Source organism: Grampus griseus (assembly GCF_964374135.1).
Source record: "Grampus griseus genome assembly, chromosome: 10".
Taxonomy (NCBI): Eukaryota; Metazoa; Chordata; class Mammalia; order Artiodactyla; family Delphinidae; genus Grampus; species Grampus griseus.
Genome location: NC_139004.1, coordinates 36827827 through 36849328, shown reverse-complemented (window position 1 = coordinate 36849328; position 21502 = coordinate 36827827). Strand labels below are relative to the sequence as shown.

General features: G+C 53.8%; 1 protein-coding gene across 2 annotated transcripts; it reads right to left on the bottom strand.

Annotated features, from left to right (window-relative positions):
* Positions 1-2237: 2237 nt before the first annotated feature.
* MTCH1 (mitochondrial carrier 1) lies at positions 2238-20901 on the bottom strand. 2 transcript variants are annotated; one of them, XM_082664666.1, is made up of 12 exons: positions 20568-20901; positions 16330-16414; positions 13109-13215; positions 12624-12701; positions 12199-12256; positions 11821-11872; positions 10253-10312; positions 7564-7708; positions 5456-5503; positions 5218-5285; positions 4865-4940; positions 2238-3062 (listed from the first exon to the last, which is right to left on the bottom strand). In XM_082664666.1, the coding sequence occupies exons 1-12, from the start codon at positions 20886-20888 to the stop codon at positions 2991-2993; spliced, it is 1170 nt and encodes a 389-aa protein (XP_082520792.1). In that variant the 5' UTR covers positions 20889-20901; the 3' UTR covers positions 2238-2990. The 2 variants fall into 2 exon arrangements, with proteins under 2 accessions (XP_082520792.1, XP_082520793.1); XM_082664667.1 differs by having other exon boundaries at positions 7615-7708.
* Positions 20902-21502: the final 601 nt, after the last annotated feature.

Here is a 21502-nt window from a genome sequence, read left to right as displayed (position 1 = left end):
TGAGGTAGCCTCTGGGCAGAGCCAGACTGTGGAGGCCCAAACCCATCTTTCTCAGTTTTGGGGTGGGATGTACCAGCCTCCTACAAAGCAAGAACACCTGTTTCCAGCACTCAGGTTCCAGCCCAACCTGTCATATGAGAAAACCTACTAAGACCAGCAGCAGGAATCTCTTTGGAAATTTTCTGGGGTAAATAACAGAAGCCAAGACATGGTATCCCATAGTAGTCAGGGAGAGGAGGAGAATGGGAGGGCATGTTCAAAAGGAGGGCAGGGGGCTGGCACTCTGAGGCCTCGAGGACCAGAGTAGGGCAGGTCTGCTCCCGCACTCTGCTGCGTGACTCCCAGGCATCTGGGCACTGGCGCGGCAACAAGGGCTACAGTAGGGCCCTGCAAAGACCACCACTGCCACCTCAGGCTTCATCACAGGGGGGTCCCAAAAGGCCTGTCAGAGGACATTCCAGCTTTGTCCATTGCAATTAGGTTTTCCAGGAGGGGAGGGAGGTAACTGGGTCCCCACAGGGACATTCCCACTCCTGTCACCCCTCCTTTTGCTAACAGCTCAGCTCCCCGCACCTACCCCCCAAACCCTCCACCCCCCACACCCCTCCCCCACCAATTCAACCCAATCTCCTTTCTCAGATAAGGACCCTGTCACTCTAGTTTCCAGGACTGAGAGGAAACATGCCAGGTGCTAGGGGGGGTTGGGGGAGGGGAGCAGGTGAGGCTTCAGCCCTCAAAGAATGAAAGGTTCAGGAGACAAAGGGAGCACTTACCACACACAACACACGCACCTTAATACTGAACTGAAAATGGTTAGGAATAAAAACCTGTACTTAGCTCAACTAAAAACCGAGACACAGCATCAAAGGTGATTTTCTTGCTGTTTCTGGGTGGAAGATAACCTGGGAAATGTAGTCAAGACCCTGAAATTCAGAAATTCAGAAATCCCAGGGTATTACCTGAGAACGGCACCGCCTCCCCTCAAAGTGACTCGAAAGGCCCACCCAGGCTGGCTCTTTACCTTGGTGGCTTCTCCAGACACCTAGGAGGAGGTGGCTGTCAGAGGGAGGGGCTCTTCAGGACCAGCTCAGCTCAGACTCCTGAATCTGGGGGACCACAGGAAGGAATTGCTGCAAAAACAGGACTTGAGGGTGGAGCAATGGGAAGAAAAGTTACCCCAGGGCAGTGGTCAGTGCCATGGGAAACCACACTGGGCTAGAGAAAGGTCATGTGCCGTGCGGCAGACACACCGCTAAAGGGCCTTCCTCCTCTACAGAACTGGTGCCAGCGAGGCCTGGCCTGCTCACCTTGCCGTGTGCTTTCCCTCCCTGCCACTTCAGCTGTCTGAAGCGAGTGTGAGATCTTAGTAACCCCCACCAATGTACATTTACAGGATACCTGCACAGGCATGCTCCTGTGTTCCTGGGGAACAAGGATACATAAGGTAAACTGGGGCAGCTGTTACTAGGCCAATGGGGAAAACCAGTTCTGCAAAAGCATCCCGGGGCCTTCCCTGGGCATGACCCAGCCCATACCTGTGAGGAAGTATGACCAAAGTCCCAAAGTCCAGCTCTCTGAAGCCATCTCCCCTACAGCAAGGGCAGAGAAACATTTGGGGAACCAAGCTGGCCCTCAACTGGTATTAAAACCCCATCAGCTGGAAGCCCACGGTCTCTAGGAGCCAGCAGGTTCCATTTGTAAGTTCTGCCTGTTTATAGGCAAAAGCAAATGTTGGGCAGAAGCAAATGAAGGGAGCTTTGCCTTTTCCAGAGAAGGCCAAGCTCAGTGCTTCAGCTGGGCCTGTGTCCACTCCTTCTGCTGTAACCACGGGACTGCTACACCAACCGACTTGGTAAAACCCCACAATGTCATCTGCAAACAGTCTAAGAGGACAGCTGGAGGTTTGGGTGGAACGTTTTCTGAAGCTGGGAGGACCTTTAGAGCTCCTGTCTCCCTGGGAAGAGGTCTAGGCACTAGCTGTTGCTCTGTGAACTGGAATCTCGGCTTGTCTAATTCAGAAAACCACCCAATGACCCGAGCCTTCGCCCTGCCCCCCCCAACACCCCCCCGGCCTGCCTTCTGGCTGATCTACACCAAGCCCGGGCACTTCTCATGCCCAGGCCAGGCTGCCCCTAGTCCTGTCACTTTACACACAACCCTTCTCACACAACCACAAAGGACTGAGAAAGACCCTGCAGACAGTTAAGCTCATAAAAATAAGAGACTCCCCACAAAGCTCCAAACCACCACCAATGAATTTATTTGAGGGAGAAAGGGTCAAATCTTATTAGCAACTTTAAACTGGATAGGAAAAGACACTGATCTGCCTAACATCTGGGTGTTCACAAGTGCACAGGTAACCATATCCTGCACGTAAGGCATCACCATTAAACCAATGAACATTTGACAAGAAGGACACGTTCTGAGCAGTCACATGATTTCCCTTTCAGAAGGTGCTGCCTCATCAGAAAAGTAGTGTTGAGAAAAACGAAGACAGTCTCCTAGCAAAGGCCTGGACATGACAGCGGCCTCATGAAAGGGGATCACATCTTATTTACAAAGCAAGAAAGTGACACTCCCAGCTGAGCTGCAGGATGAGAGCTGGGGCTGACTCGAGGGGTGTGAATGGGGGTTGGGACCTGACTTCATGAGCCTTTGCCCATCCAACGTGGGCCTCCACAAGCCATTCTTTGGCCCCCTGCACAAGACAGACTCAGGAAATCTGCAAAGTAAGGGGATTCTGCCCCAATTTCCCAGCCCCACCCCACCTCCCCCAGGTCTAACAGTGACCAATCCACTGGACGCAGCCTCACCCCCACCCAACCCCTACTTCTGGACAGACACATGGCATATATGGAAACCGAAGCCCAGCTGTGCTGGAGCACATCTAGGTGCTGCTGGGTTGGCTGTCTTACAGGTGCCCCGAGATGATCAGGCCTCACCCACGGTGGCCAGGCTGAGAGAGCGTGTTTTTTTTTAGGTGATTCAGGTTACTCCAGGGCAAAGCACGATCCTGATGACACTCGGCGGAAAAGCAGGCTGGAGCCTCGAAAGAGCTGGCCCTGGATTGGAAGGAGCAGTAGGGTCAGTGAAAGGGAGGCCATGCTTCTCATCCCACCCCAGAGCCAGGCCAGCGAAAGACAAAGAAGGGTCCAGTAGCTCAGAGACCCCAGAGTCGGAGATAGAGGGCCTAGGTTTGCATTCCTGAGGGCAAGGTCAGAATCTGCTCTGTGCTGAAGCACAAGGGAGCAGTTTACTTCATGCCACAGGGTGCCCAATATATATATTTTTTAATTTATTTATTTTTGGCTGTGTTGTGTCTTCGTTGCTGTGCATGGCCTTTTCTCTGGTTGCGGCGAGTGGGGGCTACTCTTCGTTGCGGTGCGTGGGCTTGTCACTGCGGTGGCTCCTCTTGTTGCGGAGCACAGGCTCTAGGCGCATGGGCTTCAGTAGTTGTGGCGCACGGGCTCAGTAGTTGTGGCGCACGGGCTTAGTTGCTCCGCGGCATGTGGGATCTTCCTGGACCAGGGCTCAAACCCGTGTCCCCTGCATTGGCAGGCGGATTCTCAACCACTGCGCCACCAGGGAAGTCCTGGGTGTCCAGTATTCACCGGGCTACTGAGTAGGAAACCCCCAGAGGAGACTCACTGCCCTCTGGCTTCAGAGCCCAAGTGGACCGGGGCTCCTCCAATATTAGAGGATGTGATGCATGTAGGACCAACTGGATTCGCTGGAAGGCCTGCGTCTGTCTCTGGCTTCCCTGCTTTCCTCCTATCCGTCCTTTTCTCAACCTTGAGGCCAGTCAGTGTGCTAGCTCCTCCTGCCCAGGCCACTGCCCCATTTTACTCTGAAGCCAACCAAGGTCAGGAAAAGTCAGGGATCTGTCCTGGGCCAGCCACCTGGATCCTTGACCCAGAGCTCCAGCCAGCAGGAGGGTGCTTGGGCACAGAACACAAAGACTTCAAGACTGGCAGACTCAGGAAATCTGCAAAGTAAGGGGATTCTGCCCCAATTCCCCAGCCCCACCCCACCTTCCCCAAGTCTAACAGTGACCAATCCACTGGACGCAGCCTCACCTCTCAGAAGATGCTGCCTAGGCACTAGCTGTTGCTCTGTGAACTGGAGTCTCGGCTTGTCTAATTCGGAAAACCACCCAATGACCCGAGCCTTCGCCCTGCCCCGCCCCAACACCCCCCTGGCTTGCCGCCTGGCTGATCTACACCAAGCCCGGGCACTTCTCATGCCCAGGCCAGGCTGCCCCCAGTCCTGTCACTTTACACACAACCCTTCTCACACAACCACAAAGGACTGAGAAAGACTCTGCAGACAGTTAAGCTCATAAAAATAAGAGACTCCCCACAAAGCCTGCCAAGCTCACCACATGGCCCAGCTCCACCCTCAGGCTCTCCTGGGCACCTGGGGCATCCTGCGCGGGTGGAGGGAGGGGCCGGCCTCCAACACGCCAGGTGTGTTTTCATCCCAGGTTACTTGAGGTATAAGAAGTTCTTGGGCTTCACCACCTGCCCTGTGGGCTCCCTCATACTTGTTCTAAGTGTCTTGGAGAGTTGAGGAAAAGAAGACCTTGTCTGATGTGTAATTCTTAAGTAAATTCAGATCTGACCACCTCAAACCCCTTCTACAGGTTACAGAAAAAAACAGAATGAACTTTTTGGCCAATCCAATAAAATAAAGTGAAAATTTAATTTAAATGCCTCAAACCAAAAGTCTACATCCTCTTTATCCTCCTTACAACATCGGATTCCGTGACAACCCCTTAACTTTCCATGTAATGAAGAGTCCACAAAACCTTTCCATCTGACTGATGTGGAAAAGTGAGAAAAGCCTCCCTGGAGAGCAGGCTTACCTGCACACTCAGGTACTTCCAGCAGTGGATCCAGGATTTGAACACTGGGGAATAAGGGGGTAGCCCGGCCTGCAGCCTGCGGGGAAGGAGAGCATGTTAGATCCAGAGAACAGTGGGAGACAGATCAGCTAAGGAAAAGGAGCCCTCGTGAAGAAATGGCTTGGGGCTGCCACCACCCCCATACCAAACCACAGGTTCCTCCCAAAGGGGTGTGATGAATCCCAGAGGAAGCCAGGGGCCTGGTGGGCCAAGCCCACACATAGAGCAGGTGGGAGGGGGCAGGGCACTGGACGGGCTCAGCCAGGTCCCCCCAGCAGCCTTGGCAGGGTGCCTGCGGAGGGGCACACACCTACCCGCAGTTATTCACGGCCATGAGATCGCCGACCAGCAGGAAGGGGTAGGTCAGCATGCTCACTGCAATCTGCAGGGAGACCTGAGGGTCAGGGAGCCCACCTACCACCAGCCCCCGACCCGGGCTCCAGGAGCAGGCACACCCTAGACGGAGGCCTGCCTCCAGCCATCTCCAGAGCTGGCCTCCGAAGCCCCGCCCAGGCCCCCAGCTCAGTGGGAAGAGCAGCTGGCCAGACTTACCCCCATGACAAATTTAGTGTAGCTCCGGATGGCCAGGGCCTGGCTGAACTGCAAAGACAAAAAGGGAGACTGGTTTGCCCCAGGTACCTCGGGATGCAGACTTCAAACATGCAGGCCCCCGCCCCGCCCGCGCTGCCTGGTCTGCAGCCCCTTCACCTCGCCCTCCGCACTGGCCTCACACCCCCTCTGCACTCAGCTCCTCACATGCCCGTGGCACACGCTGCGCTCCCTTTCAGGGCCTGCCAGCAGCTTCAGGGGCCTGGCAGTCAAAGCCAAGAGAAGATCTGGGAGGCAGAAGTGGGATATCCAGACTGGAGGGCCTTCTGTGACCCAGCCAGGGATGGTGAGTGGAAGAGACGAGGTAGGTGGGATCATGGGCTGTGGCCTACGTAACGTCCTCCGAGCTGTAAGCTGCGAGGGCTGGGCCTTTGTTTGCCTTGATCAGTGCCTGCCCAGGGCTCAGCGCACAGTAAGTGCTTACTGAATGGAAAGTCAGGCACCCATCTGAACTGCACACAGAATCCTGGGTCCTGTAGCATAAGGTGAAGGGCAACCCTGGGCTTACTGCCACCCTACCTCACCAAACTCTCGCCCCCTTCAGGCCCCAACTCCTGAATTCAACTTTGCCCATGAAACAGCACCGAACTACAAAGGGTGACTACCTATCCCTCAGCTTCCTGTGACATGGCCATCCCACCCGATGGATGCCCTGCAACCCTGGGCGGAGATTTGCTCAGCCCTCTGCCTGAGTGGCAGCCTCATCTTAGCCTTACACAGAAAAGCACGTGAAAAATACTCTCAGTGAAGTGTCGACTGCTGTTCTCAGTGAGGTAAGTGCAGTAGCCCCTGGTCAAACACCTGCCCACCTGGACTGGAGGAACCAAGCAGCTGTGGGACACCCCTCCCCCTCAAGGCACCCCAGCTGTCCCAGGCTTGTTCTGTATGTGAAGGCAGCAGCTGACCCACCCATAAGGCCCTCGAGAAAGGGGCATTGTGCTACTGTAATTGCAGGTGGGAGCTGCTCTCTATGGAGCAACTGTTATCTGCTCACATTAAAAGCCCAGTAAGACTCACCTACCCAATTCAAATGGCCAGTTTCCCTCTGCCCCAGCTGCGAGCTCTCAGAGGCATCCCTCACCACAGACTCTTTCCCAGACCGCCCCCACCCCAGAACTGCCATTCTGGGGCCCAGACACAGACACACGAAGACTATGAACCCCACCCACCCCAACAAAGTGATTCCGGCAGACAGGTCCCCAATCCCTCACCCAGCCTCCGATGGTGGGTGATTCCCGCTGTTAGAATGTCTGGCTCCCAGGAACCCCGGCCTATCACTGCTCCCCAACTCTTATCTTGGGTCAGGCCGAACCAGCTGACCTATGAGATCCCCAGAAACCTTTCCTCAACAAGTGCCTTTTAGAAGGACCAAGACCTCCCCGTGCCTGACGCAATCTGCCGAGGTCTGTGCATACCAGGCTGTGTAGACCACTGCTAACAAGAGTGGGGTGCACCTGCATGGGACACTTCCTAGCTGACTGAAGCACCCTCAGCCTGGCCCAGGGAAAGACCTAGTCCCAGCCCTGTCAATTCGCAGGCAAGGGCCCCAGGAGAGCCCTTCAATCTCTGGGTCTCATCTGTCTGTAAAACAGGATGTTATACCTGCTCTGTTCCTTTCACAACTGAGGTGCTGTCAGGATCAAATGTCATAATGTTCACTAAAGGGCTTGAAAAAGCCTAAAACACTGAGCGGAAGTTCAAGGGTTATTATTAGCTGGTCTACATCCTGATTTACCAGGGATCCCTAGTTTGGTTTGGGTCACTGCCTCAAACTAGCCGTGGATAAGCTAGGGTCTGTTTGACCTAAAGCTGCCCAGGGATGGGCATTCCAAAAACCCCTCTATGTCTTGTTAGCGATCTCCTCTCTCGAGGCCGTTCTCCTCGAAGGCAAAGCTGACCCAGGGACAACCAGAGTCTCCTCAGACCCCTCCCCAGAGGCCCTCTCCAGCCCTAGGGGCCCAGTACTCAGAATCCCAGAGTCCTCAAGTCTGCCCCAGACCCTGGGCATCAGCAGTACATGGAAAGATGGACAAGTCCTTGTTCCAACCAACCTGGGAACCTGGATTCTGGTCGTTCCCCAGCCCCCCTGGGGTGTCACTCACGCTGTCATCCACCAGGTAGGCATTGATGAAGTGGGCCAGCAGGTTACAGCCCCACAAGAAAACCACATCTCCCAGGAGGTGAGGGATTAAGCCGCTAAAAAACAAGGTGAGCAAAGGTGAGCAGGGGAGGGAAGAGAACATTTCCTGGGGGCTCCACACCCAGGAAGCAGACAAGGATGTTCCAAGCTCAAAACTTCAGCATATCCACCAGCACCACCTCGGGAAGGAAGCCCGCAGGGGCCACATGGGCCAGCAGCTATCCACAGCAGGAAAGCAGTGTTCCTTTCTCCACAGGGAGTGGGGGGTGGTATGTGTGTTATATGCTACATCTGACAGCACAAGTTAATGGTCTCACAAGCGGTGTTCAAACCACAGAAACTGGGCCTTAAGATGTGAATGGTGCAAAATCCGGGATTTTCCAATGCAGATTATGAAGGAGTACCTACACGTTAGCCGTCTTCTCCTGGCCTTTTTACCCAATCCACTCTCACAAAACACTTTGCTCAGTGCACCTGTATTCAACCCTGGAATGTTCCACTAAAAACATTCCACACAAGCTTTTACAAGGAGGGCTGACTTTTAAAGTGATGGCCTTTAGAATGCGCATCTCTACACACTAATGTGAAGTTTCCCTAAAACACAGTGCTGAGGGCAAAAAGCCAGATTGAGACCAGTGGGTCCTGTGTGATACTTGTGGGTTTGGGGTTTTTTTTTCTTTTTATTTATTTATTTTTGGCTGCACTGGGTCTTTGTTGCTTTGTGCGAGCTTTTCTCTAGTTGCGGCGAGCGGGAGGCTACTCTTCGTTGCAGTGTGTGGGCTTCTCGTCGTGGTGGCTTCTCTTGCTGTGGAGCACGGGCTCTAGGCATGTGGGCTTCAGTAGTTGTGGTGCACAGGCGTAGTTGCTCCGCGGCATGTGGGATCTTCCTGGACCAGGGCTCGAACCCATGTCCCCTGCATTGGCAGGCGGATTCCTAACCACCGCACCACCAGGGAAGCCCTTGTGGGGGTTTTTTTTTTTTTTGAATGTGTTTATTTGCTTGTTTAGATATAGAAGGACATGGAAAGATCTCCAGGAAAACAGCTATCTCTTGGAGAGAGGACACAGAATTATGATATTTGAACTTTCAAAAATCTTATTTCAAAATATTTGAAAGTTCAAAATACCTGTAACACATCTATGATATGAGAGATATAAATAAAGTGAACCTTCATGAATGCAATTTCCAATCCTGTTGCTTCCACCTGTGCTCAGACTGACTTTTCACAGGTACACTCAGTGCTTTCTGAGTACGTACATCACCTGTTCTACAAACACGTGAAGAAAAAAAAAGAACCCAATGGGTAAGGTATCTGTTGTGTGGGAATCCTACTCACACACCAGAGAAGAATGTATACAATGTGTGAAAAACACCAGAGGTGGTGATATGTAGTGTTTTAGGGTCTGAAGCACCAGTCACACAAGCAAATATTTATTCACACACATATATATGCACACCCATACATATGTGTACATATACATAGACATGAATATACATATGAATATGTGCGTATATAAATCAAGGTTTATCGACCTTGACACTATGGACCTTCAGGTCTGGATGATTCTTTGTCATGGGGGCTGACCTCGGCACTGCAGGAGGTTTAGCAGCATCCCTGGTCTCCACCCACTAGATCCCAGCTGTGACCATCAAAAGATGTCTCCAGACATTACAGATGTCCCCTGGAGCAAAATCACCTCCTAGTGAGAACCACATACACACACACACACACACACACACACACGCCTACACACAGAACACCTGGCCGATAATGAAACCACAAGATGAGTTAACAGAGAGCCCCATGTCTAGTGTACTGTGTATTTAACAGCATGTGTCTCTGCCTAGACCTTAAAAAAGCAAAACAAAAAATATTTGTCAGGCCTGGACTTTGGGTTCTGTTTGTAGTTTACAGTCTTTTCGGTGTGAGCTTTCTTTACAGGTGGAGTAAGATGGGTGTGAGACACCAAGGAGGGCAGGGGGTCCGGGGCCCTCAGGAGATTGTGTGCCCTGAAGACATCTGCTCTGCAGAAACACAGGCCCAGCACAGCCAGGTCTTGACTTTTTAAGAGAAGCCAGAAATAGGGATTGTTTTGTGAAACATCCTAAATGTTGAACATGAAGAACTAATTTCTCAGAAGTGCTATGTCAAACAGGATCCATCAGCTGGAGTCAGCCTGTGAGCTGCCAGGGCTTGACCTTCAGCCCGTGGCACAGATTTTCAGTGACTTTTCAGCAGTGAAACCAAGGATGATGGAAGACCTGAAGACCAGCCTCGTGCCCACCCCCAGCCCTGGAGCACATGGACGGGGACAGTGGGGTCGGGGGTGCGGTTTTGGCCACGCCCACCCCCAGCGTGCTGGACAAACAGTACCATTTCTGTGTAAGCCGCAATGTGGACAGAGCTGGGCAGCTTTGTTCCCGATGATCCGTAGCGCGCATAGGCCATGGAGCTCTACGGGCCAAGGAGCAGCTGCTCAGGCAGGGACAGAGCCCTGTGGTTAGTCTGAGGCCAACAGCTGTGGCCTGAGGGCTGAGAATGCGCCTGTTAGTAGAGCCATGCTCCGTGGCCAGTTACGGGGTGTATAAACTCACGTACACAAAGAATCCCAGCAGCCCCTCTTCTTTGAAAATCTTCCCAATGGAGCTCAACACGCCGCTGTGGAGAACACAGGGATACAACGTCACCCGGGCACCTTGGAGAAGCCCATGCCCTGGTGTGGAGCAGAGCCTGTCACCCTTGCTCAGAGCCATCCAGTCCTGGCCGGGATGGGGAGGGGGCATTCTCTGTCACCAGGCAGAACCCAAGTGTAGATGATTACAGCTCTGTTGGGGAGTGAGAGGGCGTCTACGCAGTTTATGGAGACTGGGGAAACCCAACCACCCACAGGGGCAGAACCCCAGTTCTCTACTGCTTTTTTCTATGGATCTGGAATGTAGGAATGAACCTTCTAGCCTGGGCTGCTGCAGAGGCGACGGGACCTTCTCCTGCCTGGCTCTAGTGCTTACTTCTGGCTGAACAACCTTCTGGCAAAGAAGCCTGCATGTCCCACAGAGAGAGGAGGAGAGGTGGCGAGTGGAGAGAAGCACCTTCCCAGAGGGCAGAGAAGGAATACAGGGCCCTGCAGCAGGAGGCCCTGTGATCAGACTGTACAGACGCAGCTTGGGAAAAGGCATCTGGCCCTCCCCAGCAGGGAACTCGGGGATGCGCACCCTGCCCACTGCAGCCTGTTAGAGATCACAGGACAGGCTGGGATGTCTTAGGTGTGACATGCAAAGGAGGCTCAAGTGCAACCTCTGTGACCTGTGACAATGCCAAGTGACCTGTTCTGCATAGAGGCTCTGCGAAGCCAAGAGGGCCAGGGTAGCCTAGGAGAAAGACGGTGGGAGCCAGAGCCCTGCCAGGCCCCGCTACCCTTCCTCTCAGGACAGTGGCTCAGCCCACTGGGTTCTAAGCCCACTGGGGGAATGGGCCAATTTCCCATTAGTGAACTCAAAATGAGGCACCATGGCAGCCAAGCTTCCTGGGGCAGTGGCCCCAAGGACAGCAGCAGAAAACAACTGAACCCAGGAAATAAGAATCTGAGCGAGGAAGGATAACAGATGCATGTACTCCTGCCACGAGCCTCCAGGACCCACCTCCTGTCCTGCACTGAGCCTCAGAGGGGCAGGGAGGGCACAAGTGCCACAGGGAAGGACTGTGTCAACACACCTATGCCCCTACAGATCCAGCTCAGTGTCAGGCATGGCAGGTGCTAGGTAAATATTTGGTAAACAATGGAAGCGCCAAGCCCCAAGGCCATGGGGTAGACAGCCGCTTAGGAGAGGATGAAACAAACTCTAAGCTGGCTTCTGTGACAGCTGGAAAAAGGGCTAGGGCATAACCTAGGGGGTCTAGGAGGGAACCCCGCCAGGACTCCTAATCCAACTGGACTCCTGTCCCACTCACCCCTCTGCAGGGCATCTAGGCTCATCCAGGGCTGCCCCAGACAAGAGAGGGAGAAAATACCCCTGGACCCAGACTATGGAAGCCACTACCCCATTCCTCTGAAGCTGGCACACAAGAAATAGGGCAGAAAAGGGGCAGCAGCTGACCACAGTATGGCCTGTCCTGGCAGACTCTGAATAGTGACAGGGCCACTCCTGCCAACCCCAAGAATTACCCACCTGTACTTGGCCTCCCGTCCCACAAACTGGACCATGCAGCGCATTGAGATGACTGAGGAAAGAGAAAACACAAACAGGTGACATGGCGGCCAAAGCCCAAGACTCCCCAGCTATGGGTGGGGTGCCCGGCACAGTGGCCACTGCACAACACGGCCCGTGTCAGAGCGCGGGAGGGGAGGAGGGCCCCTGGGATTCCCCATCACACCCCATGACCACGGCATCCCATTTCTTCTGGCTGGGAAGAGCCCCAGCTCCCTTTGGACTGAACTCCCGGCCAATTCCAGTGATACTACTTCCCAGTAATTCTACCGCTGCCCGTCTACAGCCCATGAGGGGTCACCCCACGGCTGAGATGCAGTCTCCAATGGGGCGGCTCACCATGCAGGGGGTGGGCCAGCATGCGGGACACGCACTGCATCATCATCTCATAGGAGGTCTGCAAGAGAGCAGAGGGCGGGGACTTGGTCTGGCCTGTCTCTGGAAGTGGTGCTCACTGGGAGCTATAAGCACTTACATGGGAAAAACTGGGATCCTGCAGCACCCACGTGGGGTCGGTCTACCTCAGATGGCCCCCCTTGTCACCCACACAAAACTCCCTCTGCCCAGGACTGCTGCCAGGTCCCAGGCCAGGTCCCGTGGCGGCTGAGAGGCTTTCTGTGATTCCCTGCAGTGGCCCTGCTGGGGCTCCTTCCACATCCCACTCCATTGTGCACACAGCAGGCCCCAACTGTGACTCTTCAGTGACCTGCCCAACTGGGCGGTGAGGGATAATCAGGCTCTCCTCTCCAATTCCAGGTACCCACCTCCTTCACCACTTTCTTCAGAGAAGTCTTCACGTCATCTTTGTTGGCAACCTGCTCAAGCTCATCTGGAGGGAAAACCTGAGATGCAAAGAACAAAGGTGGCTCAAAAGCAAAATACAGGTGTGCCTCTTCGATGTAGCTTTGAAGGGACGGAGAGGGCAGGAAACAGCTCCTACTATTTTCTTGGCCATGTCCATTAGCTGGGCCCACCTTGGGTAACCCCCTGGGGCTGGAGCTGGGGGGAGAAAGTCCCTGCCTAGTGTCACATTTGTAAGAAAGCAGGCAGATGGTGAGGCAGGGGCCTTTCCAATTGAGGAGACTCGGCGTTGGACCACCAGGGCTTGGAGTCTGGCTTTGGTGCTGGGGTGGAGCCCTGACCAGTCTGGGAACAGAGAAGCAGGACCGGTGCACATGGCTGCCTCCAGGGGTGGCAGGGGGCTCAGGGGAACCTCGGGCAACCGGTCCTGGCTTCACCCCGGGCTCACCTTCTTCATGCTGCCCCGGGTCACGGTGGAGAGGGCGTTGGACATCAGCCGGGGGCTCAGGCCTCGGAACAGCCCTATCTTCCCATCCACTTGCACAATGTACTTGGCTACAAGAAAGCAGAGGTGGCAGCGTCACGTTCAGCCCAGACGCACCCACTCCTGGGTCACATTCACACCCAGACCAGACGCAGCTTATCCTTCTTCAGTACCTGCTGACTTCAGTCACGGAAGGGAAGCACCGTCCAGGACCCCGGAAGCAATCGGGCCCCACCCCCAAACACCTTTTCTAGCCCATTTCTTTTTGTAAAACCTTCAAAACATATTTTTCTGGCAAAGAAGTTCATACGTTTTTCTTTTTGTAGTTTGGAAAATCTACTTGGCAAACTTAGCTACAGTTTCTCAACTCAGCAACTTAAGTGCTGCAACCTAGGAACCAATTCTGTTGCTTATAAAAAATGTTTTTCTCTGGGAAAAGAAAAAATGGAAAAAGGCAACCACAAGCAATGATGAAGTTTGCAACCTAAGGCAGGGAAAAAGGAAAAGGAAGGGCTCCCCGGGGAAAGGCTCTAGAGCGTCCTTTGAGCATGCCACGGAGAGGGCCATCCCCACCTTGTCACTGTGCGGCATCCAGGATCCCACCTGGCGCCTACTGGCATCTATTAATTACAGGGGGGAAAGCCAGTGGAGAAGTAACTAAAACAGAGGCACCAATGAACTATTCTATAGAAAAAAACTTAAGAGGTCAGGGAAGCTGGACCCTGACCCTGTTTGAGTCAGTGTTTTTTTGTTTGGGTCTTTAAAAGGATACTTTCTTAATGTGTTGCTGTTTTATTCAATATCAACTTTTAAATGATGTTCAAAAAGGAAAGGTATTTTTATAAACCTGCATACCTGGAAGCTGGCAGAACATTCCCTCAGACCATGTGCTCCCCTCGAGCCAAGACTTTAGCTCTCCAGCACCGCACAGTGGCGGGAACCAGCAAGGGAGGGTGCCGTTCTCTCCTCTGCCACATGTCTGCCAACAGCAATTCCATGTGGCAGCTGTATGGGCTTCCCTTGGTCCCGAGAGCACCTGGTACCTGCTTGTTTGGCTTCCTGAGATTGGGGTGGTGCTGGAAAGACAGGAGTAGGAGGAGAGAGGACACTGGGCGACGTGGCCAGGACGCCCTGCTTCACGGAGTGAACAGGCAGAAAGAAGGTTTATTTTGGGGGAGGGGAGCGCCAGTCAGCAGAAGGGAGAGCTGGCGGGATAAAGCCTGAGTGTGGTCTCCAGCAGGACACTTAACCTCTTTCCATCCAATTTCCTAGCCAGAAAAAACGGGAGTAAGGACCCCTATTTCTCCCCATCTCAGAGCGGAATTACGAACAAGTGAGAACAGACAAAGGTATGCAGAAACGTCTACAGAGGCCTTTGTGGGCCCAAAGGGCCCCCTGGCTGGCAAGGGGCTCCATCATTCCATGGTTTCTCTGTGGTCCCTGAAAACTCCCCAGGAAGTTCCTTCTGGGAGAACACCAAAGAATGTCATGGCAGCTGTGGCGCTGTTCATAGCTGAGGGGGAGTAGTAGACCCCGTCCAGACAGTCGCTAGACAGCCAGACAGCTGAGCCCCTCCCCAACACCAGGAGTCTGCTTACACCATCTGCGCTGAAACAACATTTATATAAATGGCGGGGGGAGCACCTCAGAACTCTGCTCATCTTTGCAAGAGGCAGTAAGGTGATTGTCAAGACCCCTCTGCCCTGAGTCCTTTCGGGAATGACTGTGTGACATGAACAGAGATGATCTGGGTCCCAACCTCTCTATGGCTAGAGCCTGCATAGTGGTGTATGGAGGAATCACACGCAGGGGTCGGCAGCCTGCCATCCGCAAATCCAGCGTCGCTCTGCATACCGGCTTCGTTGCACTACAGTGGGGGGTGCCTCCCTGATTCTGTGACGTCCTCCTTCCCCACGCTGACAACTTTTAAGTGAAACAAATACGAACAGATTTCCCCGCAAAATGACATGTTCCACCTGGCTCTATACTGTACTCAACAATGAGGTGGCAAAACTAGAAGGGAAACATGGCATCAGATTCTGCCAGCAGGGGGTGGAGTGAAGAAAAGGGGACAGGAGGCGAGGCCCCAAGTTATTTGGCAGAAAGAAAGATTTTCAGAGAAGATGCTAGACTGACTAAACAGATAAGATGAGCAGAGGTGGAGGGAGCATGAGAGGGTCAGCCTGGCTGTGAACACAGAGAGCAAAGGCACATTTAAAGAAGTCTGGGGAGTTCCCTGGTGGCTAGTGGTTAGGATTCCAGGCTTTCACTGACGTGACCCGGGTTCAATCCCTGGTCGGGGAACTGAGATCCTGCAAGCCATGTGGTGTGACCAAAAAAATAAAAAATAAAAAAAATAAACAAGTCTGGGAAGGGTGGGGACTGGGAGAGGGACAGGGATGGTGGATCTGAAACGGCCTTGGCCAGCTGGGGGTCAGGGAATGAGCAGCACAGGCAGCTGGTGGGCTTTGCTGGCATCAGGGAAGCTCCACCGTGGTGGGCTTCCTGATGGAGAGACCCTCTGGCAGGCAAGGCTGCAGGAGGCGGAGGGGGCGGGTGCTTGTATGGAGGGCCTGGGCATGAAGAAGCTGATAAGGAGTATGGGGCCAGAGCAGTTAGCAGCCTTCCTGAGCTCGAGCAGCTCAAGAGGGCACACCAGGGGTGAAGCCAAGACCCACCATGTACTGTTCTACACCCAGGGGATGGAGATGCCTGAGTGAGTAGGCACCACTGCCTGAGGAATGCAGGGGAACAGGACAAAGGAAAAGAACCCAGGAGGCCCCAATGGGCCTCCTGCTGGAGGAGCAGGAAAGCAAAAGAACTGCTAAAAGGGCAGCCAGACTGCTCAGAAGGCAAAAAAAAAAAAACAAAAAAAACGGAAATCCGCCCCCTACCCCTGCTTCCAGGCACAGCCTGGACCTGTCTCCCTATCCTGCTGCCTGGGCTGACAGCTGGCAGCTCACACAGAGGAGCTGGACCAAAGCTGTGTTGGTCACCTGCTCCCATCCTGACAACCTGCTGCCTCTGACCCCTCTTCCATGCCAGCTCTGACTCTGGGTGCCCCATGCTGCCCGGTGTGCTCCCCAGGGCCACCTGGGCCTGTTCCCTGTTTTGACGTTTCTTTTTTGTCTCTCTCTTTTTTGTCTCTCTCGGTGTGGGCTTTCCTGCCTGGGAAGCACACTCACCGTAGGTGAAGAAGCTCGGCAGGTAGAGGACCTTCCTCCCCAGCACATTGGTCCCAATGGTGGGGGGCATCGGCTCATGACCTACCTTCAGAATCAACAAATACAAAGGGAAAGTCAGATTCTATTGTTGATTCAGTCTCACTACTTCTCACCTTTCCCAGGCCTCTAACTCTTCTCCCACAGAGTCTAATGCTATTTCTGTTGATGTTTTCCCCATCAAAACATACCCAAAATTTCATCAGTGTCTATTACTATCGTGTAATCTCCCAATGCACAGAAATGTCCAGTCCCAGATACCTTACCATAATCCAAGTCACCCCATCCCTCAACATTCTTACCTTCCAATTCCAGATATTTCCAGTGCAGAACCCCTCCCCCATGTTTATGTACTTCAAACCCCATGCTCATCTCAGAAAAAACTCTCAGTTAATTCTCATCGCCAGGTTAAAACATCAGTCCAGTCTCAATCTCAAATGTGGCAACACCAAAACACATCACACCCAAATCTCAGCCCCAAACTTCAGATAGCTCATTCACCCCACACTCAAATTTCTTACTGTACCCACTGCAGATGTCGACAAATCTGTCCCTCTCACTCCCAGCCACCGCGAATCCCAGCTGCTCCTCAAACAATTCCTCAACTGTGATCTAATCTTGATCACCCCATATCCCTGTGACACAATGACCCCCTCATTTCTGCAGGGTTATCATAGTTCTTGCTGTATAGATGCTGGTTATAATTAAGGTATGTGTTAAACTCATGGGTGGGTGAAGGACCAAGCCACCCAAGGCTCTGTGAGGAGGAGAGGTTTCTCCTGAGGGATGAGGCCACTTGTTATGCTGCCGATTAATGAGAAGATTCTCTGCTGCCAGGCAAGGGGCAAGGTGTCTAGGAGACCAGCGCCTTAGTGGGGTGTGAGAAGGCCCTTCCCTGGCAGGGGACCAGGGCCGTAGCCCTGTCCCTCAGAGCAGGCCAGACAAATCCATGGACCAGAGGAGCTCCTCTTAGATGTGGAAGAGGGTAGAAACAGCAGGGTTGGGAAGCTCTGCCTTAAATAGAACTAGGTATGCTTCCAGCGTTTTCTGGGCTCAATTTCCTTTCTTCCTCACCTTAGTCAAGTGTTTTGAAGTTCAGGCTGTCCCTTATGGATGGGATTCTGAGCTACATGACAGATTACTGATCATAAATTAAGAAACTCCCTCCACGATGGAGAACTTCTTAAAAGAAAAACATCTAGCCCAGGGAAGTTGAAGGAAAGGGATGGCCAGGTGAACCAAGCAGTTAGCCCTCCCCTTCCAGACCTTTCCCCTTCTGGGTTAAAAGCTCGAAGGTTCTGAGGTTAGTTTTGCTTTGATTTTGTTCTCTCACACAGGCAGCATTCCATTTACACCCTCAACTCCAAGTCTGAGCCAATGTTCTTTTGCTGCCTTATCCATTCCAGTCACAACAACTGGGGAGGCCCATCGATTCCAATTTCACCCGTAAACCTGCTTGTTCCCTTCATCCTGTATCCCCATGGCTCCCAAATCTGTTGAGTCTATTTTCTTAACTTCCACCTGTGTTATCAAAGGCACGCTGACCCTATCTCACTCCTATTCCCTTCACTCTCAAGTTCTAATTATTTGTTCCCAAGTCTACTCACCCAATTTCATCCCCAAATCTGTTAACCCAGTCCTAACCACAGCCAAAGCTGTGGTTCTATACCATATACTGGCAGAGCCAGTCCCTCAAATCTCTAACACCCATGAGTCCTGATCTCAGGCACTGCATTCTTACTCACTTAATCGGGACAGCCCCCAGATCTGCCAATCCAATCCTGCCATGTACCCCCAAACTGAGATCTTCCTTTTTGCAAGATGTTATCTCTGATTCCCAAGCTATACACATTAACATTTCACCCTCAAGGACCTCCCTGGTGGCACAGTGGTTAAGAATCCGCCTGCCAATGCAGGGGACACGGGTTCAATCCCTGGTCCAGGAAGATCCCACATGCTGTGGAGCAACCAAGCCCATGCGCCACAACTACTGAGCCCGCGCTCCGCAGCAAGAGAAGCCACCGCAGTGAGAAGCCCGTGCACCGCAACGAAGAATAGCCCCCGCTCACCACAACTAGAGAAAGCCCGCGTGCAGCGATGAAGACCCAAGACAGCCAAAAAAAAAATTAATTAATTAAAAAAAAAAGACTTCACCCTCAAATATGTTACACTCAGCACCAGCTGCGTTCACATCGGGTAGACCACCTGTCACCCCAACTGGGCTCACCCATCAGTATCCACCCCCCATACAGTTCTTCTCACCCTCTGGACTTCCTCATTCCCCAATTCCCTATCCTCCTTCATTCTCCATTCTCTCTCATTCCTCAACTGCCTTTCCAAGTGACCCTTATTTCAATTTTCTTCTCCTGTAAACCAAACCTACCAAGGTCCAAATGATGGAGCCACTTCCAGGTTCCTTCACATGGAGCACCCCCCCCATTCCTTGTACTCCAACATCCTCCATTCCACAGACACTCCTATCAGCCACCCTGAAGTCCCAGCCCTCACCCAATCTCACTCCATCATCCTTGCTTCTCATCTCAAGTACCACCAGTTCCAAAGCCTCAATTTCTCTCCCAAAGCTGGCATCTCTATTGCTGCAAATACAACCTGAATTTTTATAAGTAAAGGAGCCCTCACTCCCAAATCACAACCAAACGCCAGTCTCGACCTTCCCCCATCAGCCATTTCCAAATCTCAGTCACGATTAGATTCTAGTCAGGCACCGTAATGTCCCTGAAGGAATCTCGTTCTTTGTCACGTTCCTTGTCACACTCCAAAATCCACTGCCCCCATTCCTCAGATTTCAATTACTCCTATTCTCAAGTCCCTCTCATTCCAACTGTATCTCCCATTCTCAGTCCATTATCAGGACAGTAAATCTGATACCCATTTGCCTCAACTCAAATCAAATCTCGTTTTGGTTAGGTTTCCATCTCAAACACCCCCCACCCCCCGCAACTTAACTGAAAATTCTAGGCTAAATCTTCAGATATTCGTCCAAGCCCAAACCATCCACATCTACATTGTGCTCATCTCAGTCATGCCCACCTAATTCTGCCAAATGCACTCCCTCCACCTCAGCTCGGGCACCCCCTTCCAGTTCCATCTCTCCCTTTCTCAAGCAGCCCAATTCATCTGTAAGGCACTGCTGGTCCCACCAAATATGCCAAGTGCCCCTGCATGCCTCGATTCCAGAGACTTCCTACCATGGCCTCATTTTCTGCCAGCCCCTACACATCCTGCTACCCTGTGTTCCAACTGGTCCTTCTGCCCAATTCCACTACGCCCATACCCCTCAGCCCATCCCCCCATACAGCTCCCACCCCCAACCGTGAATTCAATGTTCTCCTCCAAATGCGTCATCCCTTTCCCCCTAAAAGCCTCCTGGCTCCCCATTCCAAAGAAATCACCACTACCCCTCCCCCACTGCGTCGCCCTATCTGTTCCCCTCCCCCAAAGCACGTCATCCTGTCCCCTCCTCCCATCAAATCTGTCGTCGCCATCAAATCCAGAGCCCCCATCTCCTGTAAACCGACTCGCCTCCGCCTCTCCCACCAAATTCCGTCACCGTTAAATCCAGTGCCCCGGTCCCCTCCTCCCCGGAGTCTGATGCCCCTTTTTCTTTCCTAAAATTTTGGCCATGACTCCCAGTCCTTTGTTCCCCCACCCCAAACCGCTTTAAATCCATCTCTATCAAATCCAGAGCTCTTGCTCCCCTTCACCCTAAATATGTGCTCATCTTCTGAATATTCTGCCTTGGCCCCCAATCTTCCTACCCACCCAATCGCCCAAACTTCCCACCCCTCCCCCAATTCTGTTGTTTTTTCTTTCACCCCAAAATGCTGCCACTTCCCTCCTAGTCCAAGTCCATCGCCTCCATTCTTTCGTCTCCCAAAGCTACCTCTCCGTTCCATCGCCCCCTCCCCTGCACCCCCAAATCCCTTGTTCCTTCCACCCTCTCCCAAATCTGTCGCTGACCCCTTTGCCCCCTTCTCCCGCATCCCCAAACCCATGCCCCCTGCATCCCCAAATCCCTCACCGTTTTCTTCCTCTCCCGCTCCTTCTGCGCACCAACCCGCCGTCCCCGCCCCTCTCCTCAAATCCGTCGCCATCGACTCCCCCACCCCCATCTTCCTCTAGATCCTGGCCTGTCACCTTCTTATCAGCCCCCACCTCCCTATGGCGCCCCGGTCCCACACCTGGATGAGCAGCTTCACGTAGAGCAACGGGTGACTGAGCGCCGTCACTCCGGCGCCCAGCGCCACGAAAAGAGCCTCGGTGGTCGGGGCGTTGTCCCCGGAGCCCAGGCCCCCGGATGCGCCGTCCATCCTGCGCGCCGAGGGTTGCGCCGCAGGCCGAGGGTGGCGTGGATGTGCGCGGTGTGCAGGCGGCGGATCGCGAGCCCGGGCCTCGACCCCCGCCGCCGCTCCGCCGCGAGCTCCAGCTCCTGCTCCGGCTCCCGCCATCCCCGCGGCAGCGCCGCGAGCCCAGGGCGCCACTTCCGGGTCGGAAGCCCCCATGGCAAGGGGCGGCGAGGTCACTCCCCCGTCACGTGACGGGACGGGCGCCTGCCCCTCGCGGCGTCAGGGGGCGGGGCCGGGCCGCACCACTCGCGGCCGCGGGGGAGTGCAGGAGTGTAGGCGAGGCGGTCGGTAAGCGATGGATGCGGTCCCCGGGCGGAGTCGGGTCCTGGCTCAGCGCTGGGGTGTGAGCCGGGGGTCAGTGGTCGCGGGCGACCGGGCCGTGGGTTCGGAGGCTGTGAAGGCGGCCGCAGGCCCGGGCGCTCCCCCGGGATCCCCGGAGAGCGGCAGGGGCGGGGCTCGTAGGTTCTGGAAGCCAGATGCCCCCAATATGGTCTGAGGCGCTTCCAATCCCCCACCCAGGCTTCGGGAGTTTTCTCCGCAGTTCTGGGCCCGCCTTTTTGCGGCCCTGTTCCCGGGCCCCGCTGCCTGCGAGGCTTCCCATTGCAGGCCGAGTCCCTTCGCGCTCGCCAGCCTTGTCTCACCCCTTTGCCCTCCCCACCACACCAAATCCATTTGCACCTCGAAGGTTGTGGTCCTCCTCCTTTGCAGTTGACCATTCGCCAACCTGCCTTAGAGCTCATGGTTAGAAAATGTGTTTTGCCCTATTTACT